The sequence below is a fragment of the Callorhinus ursinus genome, unplaced genomic scaffold, assembly GCF_003265705.2.
Source record: "Callorhinus ursinus isolate GAN/ISIS: 27379988/994484 unplaced genomic scaffold, GSC_fseal_2.0 scaffold92, whole genome shotgun sequence".
In the NCBI taxonomy this organism is placed as follows: Eukaryota; Metazoa; Chordata; class Mammalia; order Carnivora; family Otariidae; genus Callorhinus; species Callorhinus ursinus.
Window position 1 is genome coordinate 1,963,557 of NW_027397154.1, and position 7,076 is coordinate 1,970,632.

The following is a 7,076-nucleotide window of genomic DNA, read 5'->3' on the forward strand; positions in this document are numbered from 1 at the left end:
GCAGGTACTCAGTACCCCGGGGAGGAGAGCCCAGCTCAGGCATCCAGGGGAAGAATTCGCTTTCCTAGGCTCCTCCCAGGATGGGCAGGGGTTGTGATGACCCTCCTCCAGACTCACTGCCAGTGTCCCTCCTCCCTTTGCTCCCTGAGCCGTAGTAACACCCAAAATCTTGATGATCCCAGGGATTCCAATCCCCCTGCCGCCCCCGTCTTACCTGGGGGGCGCTTTTTTGCACACAGTGCCATCTCACCCAGCAAGGTGCCAGCAATCCCATGGGAGACCCTGCAGGAAGGTGACATACGCGTGAGGTCAGAAAGCCAAGGGTAACCCTTCATCCCCCTCTTCAGACTCTTCCTGAAGGTTCTCTTCCCCAGGTCTGACTTTCCCCACGGCCTCCCCCCTATGCCTCAGCCTCGGATGGGTGTGTGTGTGTGTGTGTGTGTCAGGACTAGCAGTTTACAGAAGCTGAGACCTACAGGAAGAAGACAGAAGTGGCCAGGCAGGAGGGGTACAGCTCTCAGGGAACCCGTCCCAGGGGCAATGGATGCCCCCATGTGCCCTCCTGGTGGCAATGAGTGGTGCCTGTGTTTACTGGAAAGCAGAGTTTCCACCAAAGCGTGGGGGTGAGGGAACCTGAGCCAGGAAACACCTGGCAGAACCTCAGGAAACAAAGTGGGCCAGGCTCCACCCTTCCCAAAATGCTTATAGTCCCCCCAACCCCCACTACTGGGCCTTCCATTCTCACCTCCTGCTGGAGCTCACACTAGAGGCATGGCCTGCATTTCCTGAACACAGTCCCCAAACCACTTCCTCTCAGTCTGGGTCAGCTGAGGGGCCATGCCCACCATGCTGGGGAGTGGCCCTCTCTCCCACCCACCCTCCACAAGCCCAGCCCAGTTAGGGTGGCAACAGACGTAGGCTCAGGGAGCATCAATCAGACAGGCCTTTGCTTTCCTTCCATCTTCCCGCGTCCGTTTCACCAAAAAAGCCAGAAGGCCTGCCTCATCCCTATTGCCAGCCAGGTCCCAGGTCCTCTTGTCACACCTCCTCTTTCTCTGTCTGGGTGGAAAGCCTTCCCCCTCATCGGTGCCCCTGACTCGGGCCTCCTCGGCACAGCCTGCCAGCCTGTCGGCCCAAAAAGATACTGACTGCCTGTCTGCTCGAGCTCTATGATTACAGACTCTGGCCACAGCCCGTCACCCGCACGAGTCACCCCTTCACTAACTCAGACTCCCTTTCTGAACCCCAGATCAGGCACAAAGCCAGAAGTCCTTTCCCTCGCCGACCCTCCCCAACACTGATCGCCAAGGGTGCCTGGCTGGCTCAGGAGGAAAAACCTCATCCACCGTGTTAGAGATGCCAAGCCCTCCTCCCGTGGCCCTGGCCAGGGTCTCCACCCAGTCTAGAGTATGAGTCATGACAGGGTGGGGTGTGGAGGAAGAGGTTAAAGGAGAGGATGGAAGGGTGGGCATCCCCAGTTCCACAGCCAGCCCCACCCTCCTAAAGGGAGGCAGTCAAGAAACCATCAGCCTCAAGATCTGGGTTTGAATGCTTTCAAAGAATTAATGAAGGAACCACACACACTTTTAGGAGTCAGGAGTCTGGACACGGAGCAGGAAAGTTGTCTTAACTCTAAGACCCTGTGGAGGATGAAAGCTGATTTGGTCCCAGACCTCATCCCCTCTGGGGGGCCCTAGTAGGGAGGAAACAAGAGTGGGAGACGGGGAAACAGGGAGCCCCTCTCACTTCTCCCCCCAGTCTCACACAGCTTGGGTTTTCTGAACCATCAGGCACACCGGCCACGTGGCCCTGCCCATCACCCTGCCCCAGCCCCCTCTGCAGCCACATTTGGGATAAAAATAGCCAGCTCTGGGTAGAAGGCAATGCTCCATGTAGGAAAACGGCTCCTCCTCTCGGACCGGCCCCAGCTCCCTTCCAGACCAAACCCGGGAAGACGGACCCCTTCTTTCAGAGAAGGTTGGCAGGGATATTTGTGGGCAGGTCAGGGGAACAGAAGGCAATGGACCCCTAGACCCCCAGCTCACCTACCACCGGCACCCCTGGCCACCTTACATCGCCAAGGACAGATGCCAGGACTCACTCCCCAACTCTGAATCCCCAGAGCTACTACCCCTCCTCGCGCCCCTGCTTTTGCTCACGCACAGAAACCTCCGCCTTAAGAGAAAAAGCCTATCAGCCCCGAACTCCCTTCTCCAGGCGCCCAAAACCCTCGGACCAGGGTCACTGCCCTCACCCCACAACTCTCGGGGCGGCTTCTCCCTCCTCGGTGCTCCACGCCCCCTCCTTCAGCACCCCATCCTCCCGCGGCGCGGACAGCCTCTGGACCCCCATCCTCAGGAACCCGCACCCTGGTCTCTGCGAGCACGCGCGCCACCCCCGCCTCACCTCAGCGCGCGGCGCCCGGCGCCCGCCCCGGCCGCCCCGTCCTGCCCATGCCGGGGGCTGCGGCGGGGGGCGCTCGGCTGGGCTCCCCGCGGGCTCTCGCCCCCAGCTGCAGCTCCGCTCGCCCGGGGCTCGGCCCGCTACTTTGTGTCAGTTTCGGCCGCGGCGGGGCGGAAGTGACGGAGGCGGTGGCAGAGGCGGGGGGCGGGAGGGGGTTTTGGGGAGGGGGAGGGAGGGGGAGGGGAGGCGGGAGCCGCCATCTTTGTGCGGGGCGGGGGGGGCGGGGTCTTAACCCTTCCGAGGCCCCCCCCACACCCACCCGCTGCACATCCTTTCCGCAGCCAAAAAGCCAAGTCAGCCAGGAGAGTAGCGAGCCCAGACGTTGTTTTTTGTTTTAAATACATTTTTTTAAGATTTTATTTATTTATTCATGAGAGACGGTGGGGGGGGAGAGAGAGAGAGAGAGAAGCAGGCTCCCAAGGAGCAGGGAGCCCGATGCAGGACTCGATCCCAGGACCCCGGGATCATGACCTGAGCCAAAGGCAGACGCTTAACCATCTGAGCCACCCAGGCGCCCCCAGACGTTTTTTTTTCCAAGTTTATTTAAGTAACCGCCAAGCCCAACCTGGGGATCGAACCCACGACCCCGGGATCGAGTCGCAAGTTCCTCCGCCTTTATTCGCTGGAAAGGGGCCCTGGAGCGCAGACCCGGGAGCGGCGTGAGAGCAAGCCCCGCCTCCCGCGCCCCCGTCCCCCCCCCCCCCCCGCGGCCCCGGAGCCAGAACCTTGCCCCGCGGCGCACCTCACCCCACTCCGGGACGGACGGCTGGAGCGTCTGGGCACTGGGTCGTGCCTCAGTTTCCCGGTTTGCGCTCCCGGCCACTAGGCAGGCCCGGCTCGCACCCTCGCCATCTGGAGAGCCGCCCCGCGAGGGAAGGGCGGCCGCACCGAGGTTGTGGGGCTGGGAGCCGGGCAGGGGGACCGGGCTCCGCAGGAAGCCCCCCTCGCGGGGGCTGCCCCGGCCCTCCCGCGCCGCTCCCGGGCGCGCCCTCTGGTGGCTACTTTGAGGCACTACGTCCGCAGGAGCCATCAGGGCCCAAAGCGGGAGGAGGGGAACAGGGGAGGAGGAGAGGAGGGCTGGAGCGCAGGAGGGACCTGGCTCGGAGGGCCGCGTCCAGGCAACCTCCCCAGTTTAGGAGGAAACGATGCCCCGATAGCGAACCGCGAAGCTGGTGTATTCGTCAAGAGAGAGGACGTCTTGTCACCAGCCCTGGATCTCTGACCCTCTCCAGCGTCCACAAGGGAGGTGAGGGCTGTCGTGGGAGCACCTTTACTGCGGCAGCCGAACTGAGGCAGGCGTTTCCAAGACGGAGGCTTTATGTAGGGCAAACTCCAGATCCTGAGCTGGCTCTGACTCCTCCGGGTGGTGGAGAGCCACCAGCAGCTGGTAGGTGGCGGTGCCAAGCGTAGCCCCCACCAGAGGGGCCACCACAGGCACCCACCACCAGCCATTACCGGCGCTGCAAGAGAAAGACGCGAGGATCTCAGGGCTGACTCCCCTAGACCCCCCGTGGAGCACCGCGGGCAGGCACGAGTGCTCCTGAGAGCAGTTCCTGGGGAGATGGACGCCAGGGAGAGAGGGCGTCTTGGCCACAAAGCACAGCACTTAGAGAGGAGCCTCCAGGAGAGCCTTGGTCCAGCCTCTTGCCTTAGGGAGTTATCTGAATATACCCGTTTTGCTGAGGGGTGATGCCCAAGGAGGTAATACGACATTCCCAAGAACACCGTCCCTACAGTTTCAGTGGAAGGGGTGGAGGGAGAGGAGAAGGGGCAAGAGAGAAAGGGAGAAACAGGATGTGGATGAGGGACACTGTTCCAAGGGGCTAAGAACCGTGGAAGCAGAGAGAGCTGGGGACCCAGACTCAGAGGGAGGAGAGTGAAGGGGCTGCCCCAGCAGAGGAGGCTGGAGTCTCCTACCTGAAGACTTCAGGGCCCCAGCCAGCCACGTAGGTGAAAAGCCGTGGGCCCAGGTCGCGGGCAGGGTTGAGTGGGTACCCACAGTTGACACCCAGGGATAGCCCGATGGCTAGGATCAGCAACCCCACAGCCACAGGTTCCAGACCTGCAGGCACTCCCTTGTTCCGTGTGTCCACGATGGCCAAGGTGCCCACAATCAGGATCCCTGTGCCCAGAACCTTGGAGTTGAAAGAGGCAGAGGGGTCCCCATAAGCTGCCAGATGATCCATCTGCCCTTCCTCACCCAAGCATCTGATTTTGTCCAACACAGGCACCTGAGGCGGGGGTGGTGCGGAGGTAGACCCAACCCCACACCCCAGGGAACCCCAGGGGACAAGAGCAAAGACCGGGGCTTTCACAGGTCTCCCCTCGCACTTACCTGATCCAGGAAGCCATTGTTCAGGGACAGATACGGGGCAGGGTAGGTCGCAAAGATGGAAGCTGTCTCCCTGGGGCCAGTCACTGTCAGGTTGCCACCTGTATAATTCTGTAGGGCGTCTGCAGGGAAGAGGGACACGCGGGATTTCCATCTTTGTTCATGCAAAACCACTGCAAGGCACTCCTGGCCACATGCAGATGCTCCCAGCCATGTTACCGTAGTAGACAGCGTAGGTGGCTCCAGAGGCACAGAAGGCAGAGAGAAGCTGCACCGAGCAGTAAATGGGAAGCTTGAACCAGGGGAAACGCCCCAGGAGGCACATTGTCAGGGAGAAGGCTGGATTCAGGTGGGCCCCTTCAAGGATCCAGAAAAGAAAACCGCCATCCCTTAAGTGTCACTGCCAGGTGCTCACCAGGTAATGCTGTTGTTGCCCCTCACAACTTTTTAATTTAATCTTATTTATTTAAGTAGTCTCTTCTCCCAACATGGGGCTCAAACTCACAGCCCTGAGGTCAAGAGTGGCACACTCTTGTGACTCTTCTGATTGAGCCACCAGGCACCCCTGATGCTTGCAACTCTTAAGGCAGATGTCACTTTTCCCATCATGCGTCAGCAAGCTGAGGCTCAGGGAGGTCATGCAACTGTCGAGGTCACACAGTAAAGCCCAGGGTCTGCCTGGTCTTTCTACAACAGTGTTCATGTCTCCAGGCTCCAGCCAGGCACACTGACACAGCACGTGTCTGGGGAACAAGAAGGTGAGGTGCTGCGCAAGACGACCCCGGAGGGCTTCCGGAGGGGGACGTGAGAAGACAGCACTTACCCTAACGCCTTGCCGTGGGTCTCTGTCTAGGTAAGTGGACGAGAGACACACAAAGGGAAGGGGCTGGACCAGGTCAAGGGCATATCTCAGTCCAGGGCGCTAGTCAAGCTCAAGGAGATAATGTCCCTGAGTCACCAAAGGATCTGCCTTCTGCCATATACCCGCACTCACGTGTACGTGCACATTCAGGTGAGGACCCCACCCTCCTCACCTGAGACGTTACCACTCACGTAGATGGCTACCATAACCGCCAGAGAGCCAGCCAGAAACATGGTGAAGAAGTTGCCTTTGTTTTCTCCGCTGGTGACAGCCTGGGCCACAGCCCCCTGGGTGAGGAACTGGGGGGGAGGGAAGATGAGGAACAGGAGCCAGGAACCAGCAGGGAACAGGGCAGGGGGGCTGGAAAGGCAGAGGTGCAGCCAAAGGAGCTGAAGGAACAGGAGGGTCGGCAAGGGAGGGACAGCGGGCAGGAACGGGGAGACGGAGGACAAGTGAAGAAAGGGAAGGGGGAGGAGGGATGGCCAGGGATGGCGATAAAAATCAGGGATGGGGGCGCCTGGGGGGCCCAGTCGGTGGGGCGGCTGCCTCCGGCTCAGGTCGTGGTCCTGGAGTCCCGGGATCGAGTCCCGCATTGGGCTCCCTGCTCGGCGGGGAGCCTGCTTCTCCCTCTGACCCTCTTCCCGCTCGTGCTCTCTGTCTCTCGTTCTCGCTCTCAAATAAATAAATAAAATCTTTAAAAAAAAAAAAATCAGGGATAGGCCAGGAATGGAAGGGACAAGGAGACGGAGAGAAGTGATGGGTGTGGCTGAAAGAAGCAAGACACCAGGAGGAGCCGAAAACTTTTGCCCACCTCGGCTCTTTCATTCCCCCATCAGTGGGCTTACCAGGAGCACGAACACACCCAGAAACTCTGCCAGGCACTGTCGGGCCAGGTGGTTGCGGATCCGGAGCCGGCCCTTGACTTTGGCCAGGGGCTGACGATGGGCCATGCTGAGGACACCCTGTCTCGGGCTGCGGCTCCCTCCGTCTGGATGGGCACCCAGCGACCGCCTGACAGGGGAAACGATCAGGAAGACTTTAAAACCAATTAGCTCAGCTCCTGGACAGCTTTATCTGCACACGTGTGCAGGCTAGGGAGGTAGAGATAATGGGAGAAGGTCCAAAGGCAAGCTCTGTGCATGACCAGAGCCTGGAGTTTGCCCGGACTCTGTCTCCTTTGTCATCCCCGCTCCTCGCAGGGGTAACCTCCTCCTGTGCCTACAGGTCGGAGGGAGTATCCTGCCTCAGTGCTCTTGGCCACGACCACCTCGAAAGGCAGCGCTACTGCTCCCACTCTGCTCATGAGGGTCTTGAGAGCCTCAGGACTCCCCTTGGCCACACGGCTGCTTAAGGGCTAAGTCTGACTCTCCACCTTCTATTGCACAATGCCTCATGTGGGATGTGAAGCATTTCCCCCAA

The 7,076-nt window shown here is 60.2% G+C and overlaps 2 protein-coding genes and 1 long non-coding RNA gene across 5 annotated transcripts in view; 1 reads left to right on the top strand and 2 right to left on the bottom strand.

Annotated features, from left to right (window-relative positions):
• ATP8B2 (ATPase phospholipid transporting 8B2) overlaps positions 1–2,557 on the bottom strand; it is a 19,960-nt gene extending 17,403 nt beyond the window's left edge. Inside the window, exons 1-2 of one of the 2 annotated variants that reach the window (XM_025858771.2) lie at positions 2,407–2,557; positions 215–282 (exon numbers count right to left, since the gene is read on the bottom strand). In XM_025858771.2, the coding sequence (XP_025714556.1) occupies positions 215–245 (31 nt within the window). In that variant the 5' untranslated portion in view covers positions 246–282; positions 2,407–2,557. Of the gene's footprint in view, positions 1–214; positions 283–2,406 lie in introns of those variants that run through there. The other variant, XM_025858768.2, reaches the window with a different exon arrangement.
• A 255-nt stretch (positions 2,558–2,812) lies between these two features.
• Positions 2,813–7,076, bottom strand: AQP10 (aquaporin 10). Of its 2 annotated transcripts, XM_025858948.2 has the most exons (6): positions 6,503–7,076; positions 5,830–5,956; positions 5,015–5,152; positions 4,799–4,917; positions 4,381–4,598; positions 2,813–3,923 (listed from the first exon to the last, which is right to left on the bottom strand). In XM_025858948.2, the coding sequence occupies exons 1-6, from the start codon at positions 6,605–6,607 to the stop codon at positions 3,734–3,736; spliced, it is 897 nt and encodes a 298-aa protein (XP_025714733.1). In that variant the 5' UTR covers positions 6,608–7,076; the 3' UTR covers positions 2,813–3,733. The 2 variants fall into 2 exon arrangements, with proteins under 2 accessions (XP_025714733.1, XP_073744693.1); XM_073888592.1 differs by lacking the exon at positions 5,015–5,152.
• LOC141371741 (uncharacterized) lies at positions 4,007–6,957 on the top strand. Its single transcript, XR_012376938.1, has 3 exons — positions 4,007–4,164; positions 5,507–5,648; positions 6,882–6,957. It is a non-coding gene; the product is annotated as an uncharacterized lncRNA (long non-coding RNA).